Genomic DNA, 25,479 nt, shown 5'->3' on the forward strand with positions numbered 1-25,479 from the left:
AACGTGTATATAAAGGCTTTTTTTTTTCCTATTTTTTCCTAGAAAGTGACAAGGAAACAGGAAATCCTTACAGAGCAGCAACAAGACAGGGGTGTTCATTCCCCCACTTTTAACATTAATTTCTCTCATTTGATCCTCTCAGTATTTCTACAAGATAGGCAGAGCGTACCAGCGCTCATTAAGCAGAATTGTAAACTGAGGACTTAGAAATCATCGTATTTAAAATGGGAAGAAACCAAGAGTGTGCTAATAAATGTCTAACAATCAGCTCTGTGGAAATGTCCATACAACACACTGTAAAATTTATTCTCTAAAATTAATCATTCCTCTGTCACTTTCTTAACAAAATAGTACATTGAGCCTTGATTTATATCATTACTGATTTCTGAGGTGTATTAATAATTCCTCTGTCATTTTCTTAAAACACAATCAATAAAACAATACATTGAGATTATTGATTTATAACATTTACTGATGTAAATGCTCACATTGAAAATTTCATTACGAGTTTGCCCCTGGAGGGGCCCTTGGTGCTTGTCTGGTTGCAATTTTATAGATCTGAAAACTAAAATCCAGAAGTTTTGACCAAGATTAGGAGCCAGGTGTCCCATGTCCCCACCCTGTGCTTTTCCCCTCTCAGTTGGCATTTTTTTTAATCTGGCAGGGGAGGGTGGTCCATGGCCCCTCCTTCTTTCTCTGTTTGTGGTCACCGGTTTCTGTTATGTTTCTGTGAAGGGTTAATGTCTGCAGGTGGGGAGCGGTGCGGGCTGCAGGCCCGGCTGCTTACCCATCCCCTCGCGGCCTGTGCTCTTAATGCAGTTTTGGGATTCAGCATGACGGAAGCGGCAATGACTGTGAGCCCGTTGGGAAAAAGCCTTTCATCATGTCTCCACAGCTCCTGTATGACACCTCGCCGCTCACCTGGTCCCGCTGCAGCCAGGAGTACATCACCAGGTTCCTCGAGTAAGTGCTCGCTGCCGGTTCCCCACTCTCCACGCACTGGACGGGGCGGGCTTGTCTCCCCGACCCTCCGCGGGGACAGGGGGTGTTGTGTTTCTCGGCTGAGGGGACCCCGCCTCTAGACCTGGGCCTGGGCAATAAGGTTAGACCCTCAGGGATTCCATTAAGTCCAGAAGTTATTTATGAGTGACCTACTGTGTGCGAAGGGGTTCTGTTGGCTGTTGGACACCCAGACAGAAAACGAAAGGTTCTTTTCTGAATTAATTGTACTAGGGACGGTGGGGTGGGGACGATGTAGAATCCAACCTACATACAGATAAGGGATAAGAGACAGGGAGAGAGAAAGAATGAACAGCTGGGGGACCAGGGAGGGCTTTGGGAAGGGGTGGGCTCTCATCTGGACCCAGTGGGTGGTGGGGAGCCTCCGAGGTGCAGGAGTGGAGAAGGAGGCACTTCCCACCAGTGGGGAACAACCCAGCACAGCGCAAACAGCCAGCAGCTCAACCTGCCTGGAGCACATCTGAAGGGAGGTGAGTCAAGAGGCACTGAGGGATTCGTCATTATGTGCCAGGCTGCACGTACGAGCAAAGGGAGTGTCTGCCTTCAAGGAGCTTACATGCTACTGGGGGCAAGACAGAATGTGAAAGGCAGCTGAAAAGCCGGGAAGGAGTCAGGGGTGTGGAACAAGATCTGTTATCTGCTCCCCCGAAGTGCCTGAAATGTTCTTGCCTTGGTTGTGGAGAACCTTACATGCCAGATCCAGGAGGTGGAGGCAATAGGGAGCCATTGAAGGCTTCTGAGCAGTGGAGTTACAGAGGAGTTTGGTTATACAGGAATATGAATGGGAATGTCTCAAATCTGGCCTTGCCACTGGAGCTTTCTTGATTGAGCGCAAATCTAGAGATAGAAAAAGTGATAATAAGCTTGATCCAGCGCATTCTACAGTGTGAATACCAAAGTTGTGCATATCTGTGGGTATGTGTCTGAGAGAAAGACAGAGAGACAGAGGCAGAGAGAGAAACAGAGAGACAGCGAGAGATGGGAGAAGAGAGATAGACAGAGAGAGAGAAACAGAGAGAGACAGAGACAGCGAGAGAGACACACATACACAGAGACAGAGAGAGAGACAGAGAGAGAGAGATGGGAGAGAGGGGATCCAGGCTGGTAGATGCTCTGCTTTCGGACTCCATGGGGGATGCAGTGGTCCTGGAGCCAAAGGGACCCATGAACTCAGCTTCTTCTGGAAAATTCTCCAATTCTAACTCAGATCAAATAATGCCGAATTTGAGGTCCTGTGTGAACTGATGCAGAATGAATGAGGCCAAGTCAGGAAAACAGTACATTCCCCTGACTGCAAGACTGTTAGTGCGAACAATGAGAGCAAAAGCCAGAATAGTGTGTGACTGTCATTGCCAAACTCTGTTTTTAAAGGATGAGAAAGTCTCTCTGTCTCTCTCCCTCTCCTTCTCTCTCTCTCTCTCTCTCTCTCTCTCTCTCTCTCTCTCTCTCTCTCTCTCTCTTTCTCTCATCTCTGTCTATCTGTCTCTCTCTCTCATCTCTGTGTGTCTGTCTGTCTCTCTGTCTCTCTGTGTGTGTGTCTCTCTATCTCTTTCTGTCTCTGACTCTGTGTCTCTGTCTCTGTCTCTCTCTGTCTCTCTATCGCTGTCTCTGTCTCTCTGTGTCTATTTGTCTCTCTCTCTCTCTTTCTCTGAGGGGTGGAAGCTCTGGGTGTGGAGCGTGTCACGTACCATCAGGCCTGGTGGCCAGGCCGGTTAGCTCTGTGATGAGCTGTTTCCCTTTCATGCTTTTAAAAAAATATTTCCTTTGCCCAGGCTGAGGTGCCGGGGAGGGTCGAGGTATGTCTGGCCCCAGAGGTGATGTAAAGCCCAGAGCCAGGCCTGCTGTTCCTCCTGAGAAGCGGGGTCCTCCCTGTCTAGGAATGGGCCGTTCCGCGTGCGAGCTCTGCACATGACCTTCCTGGGATGGAGGGTTTCTGTTTGTTTTCCTTTTCCTTGTAAACACGTCCTAGAAAACACAGAGCCTTGTGTGTCTGGACCGCAAGGAGGCCGGGGCAGAGGGAAGAGGGGGACCAAGCTCTTAGACATTCAGAAAAGCACTTCCTGCCCTCCCTGCAGAGACCGGACACCCACAGAGAGACAGCCGGGGGGAGGGGGCCCAGGTGCTGCCTCCTCCGTGACGGGTCCCTTCCCACCCTCCGCTGCTCTGTAAGGACTGGGGGTAGTTCTGCTCTGGAGCCTCCTCAGGAGAGTGGAAGCTGTTAAAGGTCTGGCTTATTTCATTCTAAGTATTTCTATCCCAGACCCTAAGTCCAGATGCACATTGGTACATAGTGGGCAGTTAATAAATGCTTGCTGACTAATAATGGAACAGGTCAGAATCATTCATTCCTCCCTCTGCCCCTCTGAATGGAGCTGAGAAGGACAAACATCGTCCTTGAGGGTGGTGGGACGAGGGGTCAGGAGCCGACTGATGGGCTTCCCCCAGGCTGGAGGTGAGGGGCCGGGCAGGAGGCTGAAGGCCAAGAAAGTGTCCTTGTGAATGCGGGGAGCCCAGCTAGCGGGAGGACGTGATCTCCCCCAAGCCCCAAAGCTAAGCCCTGCTTTGCTCTCTGGGGACCACAGATAACCAGGCTCCTTCAGCCCTGGTCCCCAGGTAACTTTGGGGCATGGAGGCGTTGCTCTGGAGCACAGTGAGGTCGCCGTGAAGGGTGAGGAGGAATGTCTCTTTTGCTCAGCCTTCAGGGCTCACATCCTCATCCCCACTTGCCCGGACCCCTCAGAGGATCCCAGAGCTGGACAGGGCCGAGGTCTCCCCCTACCTTGGAGATTTTACACCATATTTCAACCCACTGTGGGTCTTTCCCCCTCCTCCATGAGAGGGAAGCTGGTCCTGTGTTATTCCGCTGCAATTGTTTGTTTGGCTTTCTTCGCAGTACGCCAACTTATAAAAGCCTTCCTAGGGCTCATCATTTCCAGCATTGTAGCAATATTCCATTATTCATATAGCACAATTTGTTCGGCCATTGGAAAATCACTGGGTTCTCTCTCCCCAGTCCTCCTCTCCCCAGTTTTTTAAATCACAAATACTATGAATATTTTTATATGTATAGATCATTTTTATTATTGTCACTGATCTCCTTGGGATAGACAGTCACATGTGATTTCAGTGAGTTATTATATTCCCGAGGCCGCAGCCCAAAGGAGCCCTCTTTACTTTGATGCTAAGAGCAAACAGAGAGATGCTTCGCTTCAGCATAATGATTACATTTAAATACAATAAATAGGGTCAAAACCTTGCTTTTGCTTCATTTGGAAGTCTCTGGCTTAGTACTCCAGGTTCTGATTTTCATCTCGAGATCGTTCTATCTGACTTTAGCCCAATCTCTCATTATGCCCCCATAAAGGTCAACACTTCCAAGTATAATGATTGCCTTGTTACCAGATTAGTATTTTAAAGAGAGGCAAAAGCAGAAGAAAAGTCCGGTTTCTAATAGTGGAAACAATGCGGTAATGGTGGGCTTTCCATTTGTCTTAGAAGGATGTAACAAGGCCGCTGAACCAAGGCCAGGCAGGAATGGCCAGTGGAGAGATGGCTGGAGCCAGTGCACCCGAGCACTGGGTTCTCACCTGGCCATCTCTCAGGACGGTGATATCCCCAGAGCCCTGCTCTCAGCTCCTTGAATACCTAGACCAGTCCATCAGTTCACAAACATTTATTAAGCACCTACTGCATACAAGGCTCCACTCTCAATGTGGAAGACCCGAAGATGGCTATAGGGGATTCTGGTTCCACTGTGGATGTGATCCCTGAGAGCCTGTCCAATCTTGAAACTCTATGATATGCTCCAAGGCTTGCTGTCAAGGAGATCATTATCTAATAGGGAGTAAAGGCAAGCCTTGGCGATGATGGTGATGATGATGATGCAAGAGAGTGTGAGATCAGAGAAGTGCTGTGGGCTTTTTTTATGGAAAGAAGAAGTTTGAAGAATGGATATATTGGTCCAAGAAGGCTCTCTGGAGAAGGTGAGCCTTGTAGAAAGGAACAGAGGTCCAGGTATCTTCAGGCATGAGAAATGGTATCACCAAATATAATGACATTGCTACGGTATTCTAAAGTTGACAAAATGCTTCCACCACTGTGACAAACATTATTATCCCCTTCTATAGATGAGAAAAGTAAGATATTCAGCCAGAGTAAACAGCTTGTTTAGGACATACAACATAAGGAGATGGACTCCCATTGCAAGCAAGTCCAGTGCTTTTTGCACTACAAGAAAAAAGCTGGCTGTGTGTACAAAAATATTCATAGCAGTGCTTTTCTCATGGCAAAGAGTGGGAAGTTGAGAAATTGCCCATTAATTGGGGAATAGCTGAATAAACTGTGATGTGTGATTATGAGAAAAAAGCTTGTTGGGGGCAGCGAGGTGGTGAAGAGAATAGAACACTAGCCCTGAAGTCAGGAGGACTTGAATTCAAATCTGGTCTCAAACACTTAACACTTCTAGCTGTGTGACCCTAGGCAAATCACTTAATCCAATTGCCTCAGCAAAAGAAAGAAAGAAAAAAAAGGAAAGAGAGAAAGAAAGGAAGGCAGGAAGGAAAGGGAGAAAGAAAGAAAGAAAAAAGATTGTTAACAAAGGCAGAGGAGATAGGAGAAGGCAGGGCCAGAACCTGAAACTCTGAAAAGTTTCTTCTACTGGAATATAATGCACATGAAAAGGAGATGTCGGTTGGGGGAGAGCAGCTGATCAAGCAGTCATCAAGGTTTATTTATTAAATATGTGTTTAGGTGTGGGGCAAGGGAGGCTGCAAGGACAAACTGGTGGGACAGGGCCTGCCCTCAAGGAGCTTATGTACTGCAAAGCTAATTGACGACCTAATTATACATTGTGCATAATCCACCCTGCTTGGGGATGAGGGTTGTATAGATAGGATTACCCCCATGTTACAGAGAGGGAAACTGAGGCTTGTAGAAATTTTTGTGGCTTACCATAGTCCCAGTCAGTGTCAAAGCCAGGATTTTGAGCCAGATCTCTCCTGACTCCCACTTACTTTTCCAGCTGGAATAACTTGGGTGCAGATTGTGCAGGGTGAGGAGTTTGCCTGTATACTCCAGGCTGGGAGGAGTGATTTACTCGAGTCTGGGTCTCGGGGGTGGGACAGGGTGGAAGCAATACTTTAGGGGGCTTGCCCTGGCAGTTTACATAGAATGTTAGGATATAAAGATAGTTTGCTGGGGAACCAAGCCCCTTGGGATGAATTTGGGAGTAAAATCATTGTTCTCTGGCTTCCCTGCGGCTTTCCTTGGGAAAGTCACGTAAGTAGTGAGCAGTGGAGGGGGACGGCTGATTGCAGGTCCCGTGTTATCCAGAATGATTCAGAAGAGTTATATCGCTGGGGCGAGTCCCTGGAAGCCGGGAGGCTGGCTGAGAGATTTATTCATCGGGTGCTAGATTAGGCCTAAATTGCCAATTTCCCTTTCTGACAAAAGCCGCAGGTGGTTTTCCTCCTGAAGCTTCAGTCCTGGCAGGTCCTTAGGGGCTGGAATGTCAGAGAATCTGGGGAGCCAAAGTTCTTCCTCAGGCCTTGGTGCTCCTGCAGCGTTTCTCTGATGGCAAGGTTGCTCTAAGGCTGGGGGACTCAAACTGTCCATTACTAAAACTACATGTTTCATTTAGGCTTTGTATTTTTTAACCTTGCTGTCTTTTCTTGATGATCGTGCCTTTCGATACAATCTTCCCTTGTCACAAAGAACAAAAACCCAAACCAAAAGAAAACAATCTGGCATTTTGTCCCTCTAAATTGGGGTATACCCCATTCTGCGTGGTAGTCCACCGCCCCTATTTTGAGCATACTTCACCATGGATTCTCTGGCCTGCACTGATCAGCGTTCGAATGGCTTTCATTGATGTTTGTTACTCTAACCATCCTGTATCCTTTCTTCTGGTCCTGCTTATTTCACTCTGCATCTGTTGATGAACTCTTCCCAATTTTTTTTTTTCAGTTTTTTTGGTTAATATCTCATTGCCGCTCCTCTCATTTTCTGACATTCTTGTTCCATTTCTAAAGGGAGCTGATGTTCACAATGAGTGGAGAGACAGTCCCCGGCCCCAGCAAGTTTTTGCTAAGAGGGCCACAAGGATTCTGCCCTTGGGGAGAGTGACTGCTGAGCCCCTGATAACGATGGATGGGGTGAGAGAGAAAAGACCTCACAGGAGGAGAGAAGGGCCAGAGTTCAGATTTTCACAAGTGGACAAGATTAGATCCCACTTGCTGGGGATCAATGAGTCGGATGGCAAAGCCCCAGGACACATTATTGAAGAATGATTAGGAAACACTTTGAAAGGGAAGCAATCCCAGACAGCCAGTGTTTTGGGCTTTATTAAGGACAGGTCAGGCTAAGCTCAGCTCATTTTCCATTTTTCCCCAGAGGTCAGGGTTTCTAGCTAATAGATGGAGAAAGTCTAGAGATAGAGTTTAGCTAAAATTTAGCCATTCATGTGCCAAAATGTCCCAGATAGTTGTTATGGGAAAGATGGAGTAGTGTGGGGCTTTGGGGACAGCCCAGTAAGAGAGATTCAGGGCTGATTGACTGAGAGGCCACAGTCAGAGAGTAGCCATCAATCATTTTCCACTGAAGACTGTACATCGTCCTGGGTTATTTAACTTTTTGCCCCAATGGCTTGATAGAAAAATGGATGGCATGCTTTTTAAAAAGACTTATGAATGGCAAGAAGCTCATAAGGATAGCTGACACATTGCCTACAAACTCGGGATCCAAGAAACTCTTCACAGCCTAAAACATTATCATACTAAGATGATAATCATGATCATAATAATAATAATAATAGCAACCAAAGTTAGTTCTTACACACACACACACACACACACACACATATGGAGAGAGAGAGAGAGAGAGAGAGAGAGAGAGAGTGTGCTCATCTGCTATGTGCCAGGAATCATGTCCTATTTGATCATCACGATAACCTGAGAGATGGTTGCTATCAATAATTCCATTTTACAGATGAAGAAAATGAGGCAAACATAAGTGACCTCCCCAAGGCCACATGTCTAATAAGTCTGAGGCCATATTTGAACTCAAATCCTCCTAACTCCAGGCTTAACTCTATATCCACTGTGCCCCTTAGATCCCAAGGTGACATTTAGGAGGAATCAATACAAAGTCTTAGGTTCAAAAAACCAACTATACTAGTACAACATGGAACAGTCAGATCTTTTTACCGAAAGAGTTCTGGGAGTTTCCAGGGTAATGCAAGCTCTGTCTTAAGTCAATCATGTGAAAACACGTATAATGCAAACCTAGACAGCATTTTGGGGTACCACGTCTGGGATTTAAGAGATGTCCAGTAACCAGGGCTAAAATTCAGTTCCTCTGTGCTCCGCCCTGGTTAGTCCATCTCCGGAGAATTTTGGTAACCGGTGTAACCCCCGGAGCTGAGAGCCCCCAGAGGAGGGGAGCTGAGACAGCCAGATCCTTGAGCTAATGTCATAGGAACAGTTGAAGGAACCGGGCAGCTGTATCCTGGTTAGGAGGACACTTAGGGAGATGTTAGTTGCCTTCAAGTATTTGCAGGGCTGTCTCTGGGAAGAGGGATTTCATTTGTTTTGCTTGGCCCTAGAGGGCAGAGTTAAGAACAATGGGTGGAAATCCAAGGGAAGCAAATTTAAGCTCGATAGAAGGAAAAACATCCTTCCAATTAGAGATATGACAGAGCGGCATGGGCTGCCTCGGAGACAGGGACCCAGTTCCCCCTCACTGGAGGCCTATAATACAGGTGGGATGGTCACTTGCTGGGGTACGGCAAGAAGGGATTCCTTTTTGGATACAGAGAGAACTGAAGGGCTTTTGAAGCCCTTGCAAATTGGCTGTTTGTGACCTCTCCTGCATTTTGTCCCCTCTCCCTTATTTTCATTGTTCTCTCTTCCCTTCCCATCCTGTCTTGCCTGCTTTCAGCCTTCCTTAGGGTCAGTCACTTTCCATGTCCCATGATCCATTCTGATTATAAAACATCTCTCACATCAGTCAATTAACGGAAAAGCATTTATTAATCACCTACTTACTGTTATTCAATCATTTTCAGCTATCTGATTCTCTGTGACCTCATTTAGGGTTTTCTTGGCAATAGTAGTTGTGGTCTGCCATTTCATCTTCCAGCTGATGTTACAGATGAGGAAACTGAGGGAAACAGTAAAAGTGACAGTAAGTGTATGAGGTCATTTCTGAACTCAGGTCTCCCTGACCCAGGCCTGCCACTCTATCCACTTGGCCATCTTGCTGCCCTTACAAATTAACCATTTAATTAAGTTGGGCACTGGGATATGCTGGGGCTACAAATATAAAAAATGAACTGATCCCATCTTCCATTGAATTTCAATTTCAATTCCTCCCTTCCTTCCCTATTTATCTACCCTTGGAGGTACAAAAATACTGGGTGTGTTGAGGAAAGATATGCGCTTTTTCTCACATCTAAATTCCTATGGCGTGGCTCCAAGGTCCCTTGGTGAATTAGTAACAGAGCCAGGTTTTGAACCAAAGTTCCCTGATCCCCTCAGTGTTTCTTTTAAACAGCTCATATTCTGGTAAGATACCTGGGGTATATGCCAACAACAGCAAGATTTGGGCCCCAAGGCATCAGGCCAGGCTCTAGATCGGCATCTCGAGCTCCATGTATCTGAAACACAAAACTGCTTTGCCTCTCCCTGAGGGTCTCTCCTTTCCCAGACTTCCCAGGGTTACCCAGATTCCCAACCCCAGAGTCATCACTCTTCAGTATTCCAAACCAATCCACTGACAGCTGGTGAATGCAACTTCCAAATCTTTCAGGTGCATCCTTCTCTCTTTTCTAATGAGAGAACTACCATCCTTGCTCTGACTTCCATTCCCAAGCCACTTAGAACAATGTTTTTATAATGAAGTTTTTCATAAACATGGATGTTTCAGTATGCAGAAGTAGGCAAAACAAAACCCAAAATGAGGATTGCCTGTAAAATTGAATTTATGTACAATTTTAAGAAATAGATATTAAAGTTGTTATGACAGGAACAAAATTGCCGCTTTTGTCCCCTTTTGAACTTTCTTCTTCTCTGCATTTTAAATGTTTTATTGACACTCTTTTCTATCTTTTTATTCACATCTCTGTCTCAAATCATTAAATTAACCTCCCCATACACATGTACCCTCAGAACCAATAAAGTATACTTAAACAAAGCACACAACCCATTGGCTGTATCTGTAAATGTGTGTGCCGTTCTGCACCTCTCTGCTCCATCATGGCAAGCTTTCTTCATTATCTCTCTTCTGAAATCATGGCTTAGTTGCTCTCTGCAGGACAGTTCTGAAGTTTTGTGAAACTGTTTCAGTTGACATTTTCATGGTAATTGTGTAACTGTTCCCCTAGTTCTCCTCTCTTCACTCTGCATCAGTTTTTACAAGTCTTTCCTTCTCTTTCTTTCTTTCCTTCTTTCTTTCTTTCTTTCTTTCTTTCTTTCTTTCTTTCTTTCTTTCTTTCTTTCTTTCTTTCTTTCTTTCTTTCTTCCTTCCTTCCTTCCTTCCTTCCTTCCTTTCTTCCTTCCTTCCTTCCTTTCTTTCTTCCTTCCTTTCTTTCTTTCTTCATTAATTCATTTATTTAAAACATTTTTTAATTTTTTAAATTTTATTTTTATTTACTTTTATTTATTTTTTTAATTCTTACAAGTCTTTTCAGGTCACTCTGAATTAGTCCCCCTTCCCATTTCTGATGGCACAATTCTGTATTAGAGTTTGTTCAATCAATCCCCAGTTGATGGGCTCCCATTTTGTTTACAATTCTTTGTTACCACAGAAACTGCTACCATAGATTCTCCTTTACATGTGGTTGAGTTTTCTCACAACAGCTTAATGAGCTGAATAATATGTTTTTTTTCAACCAACATTTTACAAATGAGGAAACTGAGGTTCACAGAGATTATGACTCGCTTGTATGTAGACAGCCAATAACCGTTGGAGTTGAGAATGGATGGACATCGTCCTCACTCCCAAGTCCAGTGTTCCTTTCCCATGTCTCTCAGCTTTCTGGGCCGGATATAGAAACTCTTCCTCGTAGGGAGCATCCCAGCCAAGACAACTGGGTGTTGGCTGTTCTTATCACACTCACCATTCCGTGCTTTCATCCTCTCAATCTGCCTTTCCGCGGGCTGACCGAGGAACCTGGAAAACTCGAGCGGATATAAAACCAAACTGACCTTCAGCACAGCAGCCGCTTGTCGACCTGCTAATTGCCTTGGGAATAACGCGGTGGACGGTGGAGGGATTCGCTCCCGTCCTTGGATATCTCCCCACCAGACCCCTCTCACAGCAAACGGGGCTGGGGAGAGCAGCCGGCCCATTGTATTATTCTCGATCCTGCTTCCAGTTGCCCCCCACGGGAGCGCTCTTGGTCTGGGCAGAGAAGGAATTCGGCAGCTTCGCTCGCAGGCAGTCCAGTCCCTCCCTGGACCTGTCTGTCTTTGGCTCAAAAGCTGCTGACTTTGGAAGCTTCTCTGGGGGAACCTCATGCTGCACCGTCCTGGCGGGGCTCCTGGTGGATGGCGTCCATCAACTCCTGCCAGGGACAAAGAGCAGAAGGGGAAAGAGAGCCTTAGGTGGAGGAAGGAGAAGAGCCAGCCGGCGCTCCCGCTGTGTTTTCACATAAAAAGGGGGGAAAGGGGGATGGCTGGGTAAAGCAAGGCCACCCAGATAAGCAGCCTCCCAAGGATTACTTCGGCTTTCTAGCATATGAATAATATTAATATTCATCGTATAATAGAAAGAATCCCTTATGTGAGTTGAATGCTTTTAGCATTCATCATTTCATCCAATCCTCCCTGAGCCCCATGAGACAACATAACCTTCGGATTATTTCATTTACAGAGAAAATAGAGTCTGGCTTCGTGGCAGACATTCAAAACCTTCCCAGATCTCCCTCTACCTAGCTGTGTCATCTTGGACAAGATGTTTCCTCTTCTATAAAATTGAATCCAGGCCTCTTCTAGTTCTAAAATTCTGCATCCTAGGATTGATAAAGCATCATCTGGTGGCCTCTATCTAGCCACTTTATTGCCCATGGTTCCCTGAGCAGCCTCAGCCTGCTCAGTCCCTTTACTGTACCCCTAATACATTACATACTTCCTGCTGTTGGGCCTGTGTTGTCCCCCAGCTCCTCCCCCATCCTTCTCTTCCTAACAGGCCCAGAGGGAGTCACAGTTTCATCTCATCTAGGAAACCTTCCTCGGCCATCCCGGCCCCTAAGTATCTCTCCTTCCTCCGAATTCCTATTGCAATTAGGCTGAAGTGTCCAGTTAGCTCTGAATGACTGTCCAGATGTTTCCTGCCCATCAGTCCCCACTCCCTGAGCAGACCCCGCACTCCTGGGAGTGACTGTCTTTTTCTCTTCTTCCTCCTACATTGCCTAAAATGGCCAGAACATATTTGCTCACTACCTCTTTGTTGACAGACTAATGGAAAAAAATCCCCTAATAACCAAACAATTTGACAGAGGTTGGGGTTTTTTACAGAACCACAGACTACACGCAAAAGGTGACTCAGTGTAACAAATAGAGTACCGAGTTTGGGGTCGGGAACACCTGGCTGGGTTCAAGTCTGGCCTCTGACACTTATTAGCTGGTGATCCTGGGCTGAGCCTCAGTTTTCCCATCTGTAAAATGCTTCTGAGGTCCCTTCTACTTCTTGATTCACAATCCTGTGATTGAGGCTAAAAGGAGCATCCGAGAATCCAGGGAGGGATATGTCATATAATGGGAGGGGTCTTTGCTGCCTCTGCTATTCTCTCCAGCCCCCCGGCCAGGTGGCCACTTAATGTGCCCGACCCCTCGGTCACCAGGGACTCCAGCTACATGGAGTGGAATGCTGCCCCCTCCTCATCTGAGGGTCAACAGCCTGGGGAGAACCCAGAGCCTGGCGCTATAGGGCAGCTGTTTTCCTTCCTCTCCATCTGTGCAGGGGGAAGGACTTGGGAGCCGGCCAGTGCAGCTGGATTTTCTGAGCCCTGTGGCCGGGCCATCTCACTTCCCAAACAGCCTCTTGGGATGAGGGGCTGGGTTATAATTAGTAGCCAATTAAATAGAAAGATGGCAAATTTCAGGCCCCTGGACTTCTGGGTACAGAAATGCCTGGCCCAGGTCTGTAGGGAGAGAGGAGAGAGAGGCTGTTTGGAGGAGAAAAAGACAGGATTTTAGTGTTACTTCTCAAGAAAGTGACTTTTCTCTTTGTACCCTGGAAGCAGAGGGGCCAGAGAATAGAAGGAACCTTCGACAGCTCTTGATCCCATCACTCCATCTTTCCAGTAGGAAATTGAGGTTGAGGGGGACAGTCATACAGCAAGGTAATGGTAGAATCAAAGCTATTTCAGGCTCCCCACCCAGGACTTGTGTCACCATATCCACTGTGAGAATCTAGTAAAGGAATCCAGAGAAGAAAAGGGTAAACTGAGGCACGGAGAAGTGAAAAACATAGTGATGGTCAGCTGTGGCATCTTCAAGTTTCTTCCAGCTTTAGCTCTTTCCCAAAGGGAAGCTGTTTTTTTTCTTATTTACCATATATCCTGCTTGGTTCTCCCTTCTGCTCTTTGACTAATAATCCTTTGAGAGAAACCTATAGTGATGGCACATTTCTGATTTAATCCTCACTGAAATTCTGGGATACAGGCAGAGCAAGTATAGAATTCTTTGCTGATGAGAAAATAAGGGTCTGAGTGAGTCCATAAACAAGAATTAGAACCCCAAATTCTCTTCTGGGCTTAGCGCTTTGGGGAGCCGTGTTTAAATGACCCAGAATTAGGGGCTCGGTGGTCACTATAATCCCCAAAGTCTTGCTTGTGGTTGTAATCTCCTCCCTCCCCTCCCTACTGGTCCCTAAATTCCTCAGGAAATGGGGGTGAGCATGGAGAGGGAGAATGGAGGCTCTAGAGAGGGAGTAAAAAGCCCAAGAAGCGTCTCCTTAAGAGAATGCTCACAACTCGGCGTGGGAATGTTTGACCTGGAAAGGACTTTAAAAATATAAGATTTAGACCTAGAAAGATCTCAAGCCATCTCAAATGAGATCATATCTGTAAAGTGCTTACCCCAGTAGTTGGTATACAGTAGGTACTTCATAAATGCTTATCCCATTCCCTTTCCCTCCTCAAATCTAGTCCAGCTGCTTTAGGTTAACTATCCGTAAAATGGGCTTATTGAACAAAATTCAATGTGGTCACAGGAAGCAGTCATTGAGAAGCAGTTAGGGAATACTTAAGATGAGGTTTCTGTGTGTGAGACGATTCCTGCTCTCAGTGAGCTCACAGTCTGGAAAGAGAGACAATGTGTTCACAAATAGATACAATATCTGTTCAGAATAAATCCATAATGTTGTGCTGGGGCTGTGGGCCTGGGGCCGAGGACAGGAAACCAAAAGTGAATTCATACCTGCCCTTGGGAAGCTTACATCCTGTCTAGTGAGATCATATGCGCAATAGAAACCTGTATGTTTTCTTGGAAAGAAATCAGGGATTCTGAGAGGCAGAGGTGTGGGTAGATTGCGTTCTGGGCCAAAGTGCAGAGACCAGAAATAAATGTCATGTGAAAGAAAGAGCAAAAAGATCAGTAAAATGTGTCTAAAAAGGAGTGGTGTTTAATAAGGCAGGGAAGATCGCCTGGATGAGGGTAGGGAAGGTCTTTTTTTATAATATTTTTTTTTATTTTTCCAAATACATGCAAAGTTAATTTTCAACGTTCATCCCTGCAAAACCTTGTGTTCCAAATCTTTCTCCCTCCCTTTCCCCCCTTTCCCCTCCCCTAGACAGCGAGTTATCCAATATAGGTTTAACATCTGCAGTTCTTCTAAACATATTTCCACATTTATTACGCTATCCAAGAAAAATCAGCTCAAAAGGGGGAAAAGCACGAGAAAGAAAATGGGGAAGGTCTTTTATAACAGGAGCCCCTGGAATTTATTGGAGGGTGGGGTAACATGACCATGCTTCAGGAAGGTCACTTTAGCAGATGTGGAGGGAATGGTTTGGAGAGGAGAGAGGAAAGGCAATTTTTTCTAGATTAACGGGGGACAGACCTTAAAGAATCAAAATTGTCGAAATTCTCTCAAGGAGTTTACACTCAACTGAGGGACACGACGTGTTTACATATAAGTAAACAGAAAAGATTTCTGGTCATTTTTTACTTGTGTTTGATACTTGAGGTTTTCTTGGCAAAGACACTGCAGTGGTTGGCCATTTCTTTCTCTGGCTCACTTTACAGATAAGGAAACTGAGGCAAACATGGTGGAGTGACTTGTCCAGGATCCACAGCTAGTGTTTGAGGCTAGATCTGAATTCAGGTCTTCTCTCAACTGCACCAGTTATCCACCCCACATACAGAGAACAGGGATTTAGTTTTTCCCCATCTGCAAACTCCTCAGTGTAACCAACTTCCATTCTGAGCAGCCCTTCTACTCATGAGGGTCAATAACTTGTCTGTGACTCATCTTAGAGTCACCTGGGACATTATGAGAAGGTCATACGATATCAGAATTTGAACTCAGGACTTCCCGATTCCCAGGCCAGCTGTATAAAACCTGCTTCAGAGGTGTCGGACACACTCAGGCCAGTCACTTGCTGGCCCACAACACTCCTGAAGGCAGCCCAAACCAGATTAAATCATAATTGGATAGTATTTAATGAAACATAATAGAAATACAACAGAGCATAGATAATATTAATATATAGTTTTCTAAATCAACACATGACCTTCACGGACCCCTGTGGTTAGCATAGCGGTCCCCATTTCTATTTGAGCTTGATCACACTGGGGTACAGCAAGCTGCCTCTCTTATGTAAAGTTATCCCAAAGGACTTCAAGCCCTCAATGACCACAGGACTTCAGATTCCAGAAGGGAGAAATGGGGTCCTTGCAATGTCCTTGCACTGACTCAATCAGTCACACAAGGGCACACTGTGCCCTAGAGATGGAGACTGGAGGAGGGGAGGGTTGCCCAGGGCATCTGGGTCCTGGGATTGCTATTTGATTCCGAAATTCCCCTAAATCCACTGCCATTGCCAAAGGGAAGAACCTTGATCTGGGAGTCAGAAGTAGCAGGACATCTCTCTGCCAGCCTGCTGGGCTGTGGGAATCTCAGAGCTGGATCTCCAAGGGCCCTGAGTCACACAATCCATACAGAGGAAGTGTCTGCCCAGACAGCCCAAGGATGGGCGACCCTCTGTGTATTCCCAGGCAAACCCACCGAGGTCCTCCTTAGCTCCAGGCCATGATCTCCCTCTCTGAAAACACCTCATCCCTTTTAATTCTATCTTTGGGGTCCAGGGAAGTCCCAACCCATTCCCTTGCTGGACCTGACCTCTACGATGGTACAGTGGGAAAAGAGCTGAGTCTGAGGACTTGGGTGCAAGTCCCACCCCTAGGGGCTATATTTGAATCTGAGATCGATAGACCAACCCCATTCATACATTCTTTATGGGGTTGTGACAAATTTCAGGGAGCTTATCCATGTGAAAGCCATAAGGAGTGTCCTGGAGACAACCGGAAGGAATTATAATTGCAGTGACATCTCAAATGGCTGGAGACTGGTCTGCTAGAAGCTTCAGACAACTGGAAATGGTTTGCAGTAGTCACTTGGCTTTGAAGAGAATCAAAGCGAAGAAAAGCTGCAATCCGGCAGTTTATCCAGCACAGATTTGACAAGAAGAGATGTGAGTTCAAATCCCTCCTGTCCCACACTGGCCATGTGACCTTTCAGAGCCCCAGTCCTCCCGTGAGACGCTTATTTTACAGACTATGCAGGAAGGCATCATGTGGAAGGTGAGGGAGACTCCGGCTGATTTTTGAATTTAGCTAAGGAGTTTTTTTTTTTTTTTTTTAAATTAATAGCCTTTTATTTACAGGTTATGTGTATGGGTAACTTTACAGCATTAACAATTGCCAAACCTCTTGTTCCAATTTTTCACCTCTTACCTCCCACCCCCTCCCCCAGATGGCAGGATGACCAGTAGATGTTAAATATATTAAAATATCAATTAGATACACAATAAGTATACATGACCAAACCGTTATTTTGCTGTACAAAAAGAATCAGACTCTGAAATATTGTACAATTAGCTTGTGAAGGAAATCAAAAATGCAGGTGGGCATAAATATAGGGATTGGGAATTCAATGTAATGATTTTTAGTCATCTCCCAGAATTCTTTCTCTGGGCGTAGCTGGTTCAGTTGGAAATGATTTGGTTGATCTCATTGCTGAGGATGGCCAGGTCCATCAGAACTGGTCATCATATGGTATTGTTGTTGAAGTATATAATAATCTCCTGGTCCTGTTCATTTCACTCTGGCTAAGGAGTCTTAAAGGCAGAACAATTAAGAACTTAGAGCTTCACTTCAGTAAAGTAAAATTGTAAAATAGAAAAAAATCGCCAACCATCAGTACAATTTTTGACTTCTCCAAAATCAACTAGTCAGGCAGTCAGTAAAGATTTATTAAAGACCTACTATATGCCGGGCATTGTGATAAGCCGGGGGGGGGGGGGGGGGGACAAAAAGAGGCAAAAGACAGTCTCTGTCTTCAAAGAGTTCACAGTCTGAGAATTCTGGTCCTGCTGGATGAGCCCGAGGTTCTCTGGGATTCTCAGGCAGCAAAGATGTAATCAGTTTTTGGTGATTCCTAGACTCTGTTGTCTGAGGCATAAAAATGGTTGGCCTTGTTCAGTGTTTTAGAACTGCTTCAGTTTTTGGAAAGATTGATATAGAACAAGGACCGGTGCGTTCCTGCAGTCCCAGAGGCAAGACAAGGGAGCTGTGGGGGCTGGGAGGCAGCGGCTGCAGCTGTCAGCCTTCTGGGGGCATTGTGGGCATCGGACAAAAGGGAGGGGTGCCAGGACCTCGGCTGCTTTTCCGAAATCAGCCTGGAATGGAAGTAGGATGGGAGCCTGCTGAAGGCTCTGATGGCCCAGCTGTGCCCTCAGGGACTCTGTTATCTGGAATGCTCTGCTTGCACAATTATGTTTACATTCTCCTTTGCTTGTGTGTGTGGGAAGTATGTGGTGGGTCATGGTGGGAAATCCTAGGATCCCCCTCCAGAGCTTCAAGGGACCTTAGGGATTATTGGATCTAGTCCCTTCATCTTACAGAGGGATTGAGTCTGGAACATAGAAGTGACAAAAGGATTAGAAAATAATATCTGTGTCCCACAGTTAGTGAGAGCTAGCTGTCTTAGCATCTCCCTGCCAGGGTTGTGGGGAGGATCATGGAATAATTGGGAAATACTTAGCACAGTACCTACCAGAGTAATTATCATTATTAGTCTGTCCAGTTGTTAAAATTCAGTAAATAATAGCTAGCATTAACATTAACACTTCAATGTCTGTAAAGTGCAAGTGCTGGGGGTACAAGCAAAGGCAAAAATCGAATATAACAGATATTTATGTATTTGCCTATTTTAATATATTTAACATGTATTGGACTACCTGCCATCTAGGGGAGGGAGTGAGGGGGAAGGAGGGGATAATTTGGAAGACTTTGCAAGGGTCAATGTTGAAAAGTTACCCATGCATATGTTTTATAAATAAAAAGCTTTACTAAAAAAAAAAACGGGGAAAAAAGTACTTATAATGCTAAATACCATGTTTAGTTCTGGATGTATACAGGAAAGGCTGTCAGGGAGTTGACAGGTTAATGGACAGAGCTCATAGATAATAAGACTGAGACTCAGTGAAGTTTGGTAGAACATGTTACAGGGAAAAGACGGCTAGATTTGGAGTCAGGGGACTTGAGTTCAAATACTGGCTTTTCCATTTACTCCTTGTGTGACCTAGGACAGGTTGGGCCAAATGGCGTCTGAGATCCTTTGCAGCTGTAAATCTCTACTGCTGTAACTTATTTAGGGTCACAGAGCTTATAAGCAAAATTTGAACTTTATTATTTTTAATAATTGTATTAATATTATTTTTTACTAATTTTACATTATTTTTATTGTTTTTTTATTTTCAAAATACATGTAAAATAGTTTTCAACATTCACCTTTGCAAAACCTTATATTCCAAATTTTTCTCCTTCCCTCTCTCCATCCCTTCCCCTAGACAGCAAGTAATCCAATGTAGTTTAAACTTGTGCAGTTCTTCTCACTATATTTCCACATTCATCATGCTGTACAAGAAAAATCAGATCAAAAAGGGAAAAAATGAGAAAGAAAAAAGCAAGCAAATAACAGAAAAGGTGAAAATACTATGTTCTGATGTGCATTCAATACCCATAGTCCTTTCTCCACTGCTGGATCAAAGAGTATGCACAGCTTGATAGCCCTTTGGGCACAGTTCCAAATTGCTTTTCAGAATGGTTGGATCAGTTCACAACTCCACCAAGAATGTATTAGCATTGCACTTTCCCCACATCCCCTCCAATATTAATCATCATATTTTCCTGTCATCTTAGTCAATCTGACAGGTGTGTAGTGGTATCTCAGAGTTGTCTTAATTTGCATTTCTCTGATCAATAGTGATTTGGAGCACCTTTTCATATGATTAGAAATGGCTTTAATTTCTTCTTCTGAAAACTGACTGTTCATATCCTTTGACTATTCATCAATTGGAAAATGGCTTGTATTATAAATTTAAGTCAATTCTCTATATATTTTAGAAATGAGGCCTTTATCAGAGCTCTTGGATATAAAACATTTCCCCCAGTTTTCTGCTTCCTTTTTAATCTTGGCTGCATTGATTTTCTTTGTACAAAACCTTTTTAACTTAGTATAATCAAAATTATCCATTTTACATTTCATAATGTCCTCTAGTTCTTCTTTCACCATAAAATCCTTCCTTCTCTACAGAATTGAGAGGTGGACTATACCTTGTTCTCCTAATTTGCTTATGGTATCACCCTTTACGTCTAAATCATGAACCAATTTCAACCTCATCTTGATATATGGTGTTAGGTGTGGGTCAATGTCTAGTTTCTACCATACTATTTTCCAATTCTCCCGGCAGTTTTTATCAAATAGTGAATTCTTATCCCAAAAGTGGAGTCTTTGGATTTATCAAACACTAGATTACTATAGTCATTGACTATTCTGTCTTGTAAATTTAACCTATTCTACTGATCAACTACTCTGTTTCTTAGTAAGTACCAAGTGGTTTTGATGACTGCCTTTTTGCAATATAGTTTTAGGTCTGGTACAGCTAGGCTACCATCCTTTGTATTTTTTTTGTCCTTCCAGATGAATTTTATGATTATTTTTTCTAACGAACTCAGGTCTCCGAGTATGGCACTCCAGCCAAATCACCACCTGGCTGGAGCTCTCTGTAACCATAAGATGCTGTGTAAACATCAGCCCAATGGCTCTTCTGCTGGACATCACCCTCTCTGTAAGCTTTAGACCTGCTGAAGGAAGCAGCTGGCCCAATCCCTATGGTTTGGGATGAGTCTGGGGTCTGGGGCTCAGCTGAAGCCGCCTATTTGGCCAGTCCTTTCTCTATCAGGAAAATTCAGGGAGAGGCTCTTAGCCCTCCAGACGTTTCCAGTCTGGAAATCTCCATGATGGAGAATCCTTGTTTTTGTGTGAGGAACAGTGAGGAGATTGGGAGGACCTTCTAAGGGATAATCTTTATCCACAAATCTGGAAAGGCTTTGAGGCGATCATCGGCGTTAGGTTTGTGATGTGTGTGCATTTTTTTTTCTTCTTTGATATTCAAGAAAATGTCAGTGACTAAAACATACATTAACCTAGTTGTGTGTTTGGAAGGTTGCTATAGAAACCAGCTGAAGCTCAAAGGGGTTGGGAAGAGGAAATCTGAGAAGCAGAAGGAGTAAAAAAACAGAAGCGAAGGGAATGGTGGTCATCCACAGGGCTGTCTTAGCATCTCTGAAGCAAAACACTTAATAGCTCAGGGGAGCCTCTCATGGCGGCTGCTTAGGAAGGAGAGATGGGAAGATTCCCAATCTTTGCTTTTCATCCCCCAGTGCTACCTCCTCCTTCCTCAAAGGGGAGAAGTCTTTGGGAGCGCCATTTATGGAGCAAGTGTGGGCAAGGTGGTGTCAGAAGGAAGCCCTGAACAGGGATTCAGGAGCCCAGGTCCAACTCTCATTTCTGACCTTTAGGATTAGGGGGTTCTAGATTTAGGACCAGCAGGCATCCCTCACTTTACACATGAAGAAGAGGGCCCAGAGAAACAAAATGACTGGTCTGGTTGCTTTTAAGGAAACTGATTTTTCTGGACTGGACTTGTAATTTCTCTCTCTGTCTTAGGGGTGTGTGGGGGAAACAATTGGGGATTAGTGATTGCCCAGGATCACACAGCTAGAAAGTGTCAAGTGTCCAAGATTCCTGATTCTTCCTGATTCCAGGGCCAGTACTCTATCCACTGTGCCATGGATTTATAATTTCATTGGTATAAAGGGATGTCTTGTACCCACTGAGATCAGTTTCTGCTGGGCAACTTATTACCTTAGAAAGCTGTCTAGAGACAAGGAGAGGCAAGTGACCAACCCTGGTCACTAAGAGGGGCAACATCTTTCAAGGATGGCTTTCCATCCACCATCCCTGGGCTGCCTTTTGTTTCATCCAAGAATTTGTGGGTAGTAAGAGGCCCAGCTAGGCCCTGAGTTTGGGTCTGCCTTGTCCTCCCTCATAGCAGGGCTCATGCATCAGCCACCAACACTATAACATCTGGACTGCAGGATTCCCCAGAGAATGTCTTCTCACTCACTCACTTTAGTTCACTTCTTATGGCTCAATATTGTCTGTCTGTGCTCTGATGGTCACAATTCCATCCTTCCTCCCAGGACACTAACTGTCCTCTCTTCTCTCCGTTTTGTGTATATATGCCGTTGTTAATTATACAGAAATTGAATCTCCTTCCCCCACAGCAGCTAATGGTCACAAGAAGCAAGGGAACATTTTGTAACTTCCTAAGAAGGGGAGTGGAAGGAGGGGTGTGTGTGTGTGTGTGTGTGTGTGTGTGTGTGTGTGTGTGAGTGTGTAAGAGAGACAAAGACAGAGAGATAGAGACAAAGAAAGGGACAGACAGAGAGACACACACACACAGACTTACCTAATAGCTTCCTAGGATGAGCTGAACATTGGGGAAAATAGAGATTTTAATATTAATGTTATTTATGATTAAAAAAAATTTGGATCCACTTATTGGTGTAAAGAATTCCCCATATGGAAACTGTCTTGATCAATGTAGATACTCCACCCTCTCGATATTTATGATCTTAAAGAATTATTTGGAGAGTTGCCTAGGATACAGCTTTTTTTTTAACATGTTAAAATATATCTTAAATACAATATATGTGTACATATTTATACAGTTCTCTTGTTGAACGGGAAAAATTGGATTTAGAAAGGTAGAAATAACCTGGGAAGAAAAATAAAAATGCAAGCAAACAACAACCGAAAAAGTGGAAATGCTATGTTGAGGTCCACACTCATTTCCCAGTGTTCTTTCTCTGGATGTAGCTTGTTCTGTTCGTTACAGATCACTTAGAACTGAATTGGATCCTCTCATTGCCAAAGATAGCCACGTCCATCAGAACTGATCCTTATATAGTCTTGTTGTTGCCTTGTACAATGATCTCCTGGTTCTGCTCATTTCACTCAGCATCAGTTCATGTCAGTCTCTCCAAGCCTCTCTGTATTCATGGTGCTGGTCATTTCTTATAGAGCAATAATATTCCATAATATTCCTATACCACAATTTATTCAGACATTCTCCAATTGATGGGCATCCACTCAGTTTCCAGTTTCTGGCCACTACAAAGAGGGCTGCCACAAACATTCGTGCACATACAGGTCCTTTTCCTTTCTTTATGATCTCTTTGGGGTATAAGCCCAGTAGAACCACTGCTGGGTCAAAGGGTATGCACAGTTTGATAACTTTTGGGGCATAGTTCCAAATTGCTCTCCAGAAGGACTGAATGTATTCACAATTCCACCAACAATGTATCAGTGTCCCAGTTTTCTCACATCCCCTCCAACATTCCACATTATCTTTCCCTGTTATTCTAGCCAGTTTGACAGGTGTGTAGTGGTATCTCAGAGTTGTCTTAATTTGCATTTCCTAAGAATACAGTTTTTTAAACTATGGTTTGTAACTCCATAGGAAGCCTTGTAAGTAAATGCGTGGGCCACAAAATTATAATTTATTATCAGCAAATGTTAGATCTGTGTACATGTCTAATATACCTATATGCCCTGAGTTGCATAAAAATCTCTCAGGAGAAAAGAGGCAGCTAAATGGAAAAAGTTCAAGAAGCCTTGACGTGGGCATGAAGAAGGGATGTGACTTGCTGAGAGTTATACAGGTGGCAGGTGTAAAAGCTAGAACTTGGACTGGGACTTCCAGGGTCAGCTCTTTATACCCTCAGCCACAGATACTTTTAAAATAATTAGAATTAATAGTTTCATGGCTACTTATGATTTATAGAATGTTAAGTATGTATGTTAATTTAATATTTATACATATATGACATTGTATCTAAAATTTATGTCAAGTATATATACATATAAGTATATATATATATATATATATATATATATATATATATAAGAATATATATGGACCTGATATATATGTTTATAATGTGTATAGTTTATATGTGTATGTATTTATTATATATGTGTGTGCACACACATATATAGATATATACATACATACATTTTTCTACATTTTCCCAACAGCCCTTGGGTTAGCCATCCTTGGCCTTATTAAGGCCATTTTATAAATCAGAACACTGTGGCTCCCATTGGGGCCCCATAGCTGGAAAGTATTGGAAGTGAGATTCGAACATGGGTCTTCTTGCCTCTGAGCCTGGCATTCTGTCTGTTCTGGCCCCCCAGTCTGACTCCTGTGGGACATAGCCCCAGGAACAGTCAGAGGGCACAAGCAGGTGGGATGGGACCCAGCCGGTCTCTGTGCTGCTCAGGACTCTGAGAAGGAGGGCTCAGTGGGCACAGATATAACTGGGAAGAATTCCCAGAGGGGTCCAACTTCAGCCTGACCTGGAGGGCGAGTCCTTCTTAGCCACACCTGGAGGAGAGGGAAGCGTGCTTCTGAGGGTTAGGGAAAGCCAGTTGGGGGTGAGCCTGTGAAAGAAACGTGGCACAGAGTAAGAGTTCGGGGTTCTAGATATGGCAAGATGATGTAGTTTGTCCATGGTCGCAGATTAGTAAATAAATGTCTCGGGGAGGGGGCCGGGGGGATTGACTGCAAGTCCATTGCCTGATCCACTGAGCCTGTAGTAGGAAGGTCCTTAATGTCTGTTCAGAAGCTTGGAATTGTCCTTGACGCCTAGAATGATGACATCCCCAAGGATCCTTCAAAGGCAATGGTTGAGTTTTCCTCCAAGAGAGCACACCTGAAATGCCCTAAAAACCCACTCCCAGGAAGCCGGGATTGCTTTGGGCGGGGAGCCTGTGGACGTCTCAGCATCCCAATCTGATTACATCCATCTCTGGACGGAGACCAAATGGCCGCCCCTTCATCATGGCAGAAATGGTCCAGCCTGTGGCAGGGGTGTGGGTGGATCAATGGGGCCCTCATCTGAAAGGGCAGGGCACTGTGTGCTGGCTCTGGCTGGAGCTGCTCAGCCCCTTCCCTCATCACACCCACGGTCCAGCCCAGGAACCAACAGCTCTCGTCTTCCAGTTCTGTGGATCCTTGTCTTCGGTCATAGGAAAGTGTGGCAGGCTGGAAAGATGAGAGGTCCCGAGAAATGGTTTCTCTCTTTGACACATCAGAAATCTTCCAGAGAGCCTTTAAAATCTCCAATACATCAAGGAAGAATAACAGCACAATAGAGGGAAAAAGATGTATCATGGCTGTGAAAAATCATGAATAAGAATGTCAGGAACAAAGGAATATTTTCCCCAAGACAATGAAGTGGGGAACAAATACGTTGCAAGAATTAAAGGAAGGAACTGACAAAAATAAAATTGGGAGGAGAAAGCCGGAGCAGACCTGCAGCGTATGGAGGGCAGAGGGCTGGCTTTCCAGGTTGGGATAGAGAATGGGAATGAGCTCTAATTTCTTAAGTCACAGTCATTTTCCTTCAATAGCCTCACGAAGTAGGTGGAGTATCATCACCCCCACTTTACAGATTTATTAAATTAACATTAAGCTTGGAATCGAGCCTAGGACTTCTGACTCCCAATCCACTGTTCTCTCTATTGGACCAGACTTGGATCAGCTGATAATCCACAGCCACTTCCTCCATGAAACTTTCATGCTCTCTCCCTGTCCCACCTTCCCAGATCATCCCCTGGATGTCCACAACCTTTCCTGTCTACCAGCCTCCCGGGGCTGATCAGGGAAGCCCTTGCCTCTGTAACCATCTCTCTGTAAAATGCATGAAATGACCCATCTTGTATAACATAATACTGCTCCCAACCCTCAACCAACCAAGCACAGAATGCCTCGCTGAATATTTGCTGAAAAACTCGAGACTATCATGCCCAATGTCCCACATC

General features: G+C 44.6%; 1 protein-coding gene across 1 annotated transcript in view; it reads left to right on the plus strand.

Moving 5' to 3' along the window:
• The window catches only part of ADAMTS7 (ADAM metallopeptidase with thrombospondin type 1 motif 7), a 159,599-nt gene that overhangs the window by 60,648 nt on the left and 73,472 nt on the right, over positions 1-25,479 (plus strand). The window contains exon 8 of the mRNA XM_031956764.1: positions 820-963. Within this exon, the coding sequence (XP_031812624.1) occupies positions 820-963 (144 nt within the window). The remainder of the gene's footprint in view (positions 1-819; positions 964-25,479) is intronic.

This window comes from Sarcophilus harrisii, chromosome 2 (genome assembly GCF_902635505.1).
Source record: "Sarcophilus harrisii chromosome 2, mSarHar1.11, whole genome shotgun sequence".
Taxonomy (NCBI): Eukaryota; Metazoa; Chordata; class Mammalia; order Dasyuromorphia; family Dasyuridae; genus Sarcophilus; species Sarcophilus harrisii.